Below are 625 nucleotides of genomic sequence, written 5' to 3'. Positions count from 1 at the left end.
CCCTCAGCCACTGCCCCCTGGTCCTCCATCGGTGCAGCTGAAGGGTTCAATGGGCTCAGGGCCCCCATGTCCATGGTGTCATCACTGCTGCAGGCCGTGTTTTCTTCTGACTCCTCGAAGACCTTCTGGAGGGATTTCCTGAGGGACTTCATGGAGCGCTGCCTCCAGCTCTTTGTTACAGAGAAGTAGATGAAGGGGTTGATGGTGCTGTGCATGCAGGCGAACAGGAGAATGACCTGGGAGGACACAGTGGTGTAGCCGAGCTGCTGCAGGAAATTCCAGACACTAATGGGGAGAGTGAGGAGCACAATGAGGAAGACAATGATGTCGAGCCTCTGGAGTTGCTGCTGCTGGCAGCTACCCTTGAAATGGATGAAGAGGATTGCACTGGAAATGACCACGGATGGAGCAAAGACGAGGAAGCTGAGGATGTACAGGGAGATGAGAGCCCCCCGGCAGTGCTCGTGTTCCTGTGACTGGCACAGGGAAGTCACTGCGGAAATGGCAGCGATGACAGCGATGGACAGGGCCCAGAGCAGGGCACTCACCACCACCCATGACAGGTCCTGGGGAAGGTGGCAGAAGTACCCACGTGGGCAGAGGATGGACCTGCACCTCTCGATGC

At 57.3% G+C, this 625-nt stretch overlaps 1 protein-coding gene across 1 annotated transcript; it reads right to left on the bottom strand.

The window, feature by feature from the left end:
• Positions 1–5: 5 nt before the first annotated feature.
• Positions 6–620, bottom strand: LOC103623052 (proto-oncogene Mas-like; the record flags this gene model as incomplete). Its single annotated transcript, XM_008642090.2, has 1 exon — positions 6–620. A coding segment is annotated over one exon (615 nt), but the record flags the coding sequence as incomplete, so codon positions are not given.
• Between the last annotated feature and the right edge of the window lie 5 nt (positions 621–625).

Source organism: Corvus brachyrhynchos, unplaced genomic scaffold, assembly GCF_000691975.1.
Source record: "Corvus brachyrhynchos isolate BGI_N302 unplaced genomic scaffold, ASM69197v1 C11622072, whole genome shotgun sequence".
Lineage (NCBI taxonomy): Eukaryota > Metazoa > Chordata > Aves > Passeriformes > Corvidae > Corvus > Corvus brachyrhynchos.
Note: the sequence above shows the minus strand (reverse complement) of the source record. Positions and strands in the feature narration are given on the sequence as shown.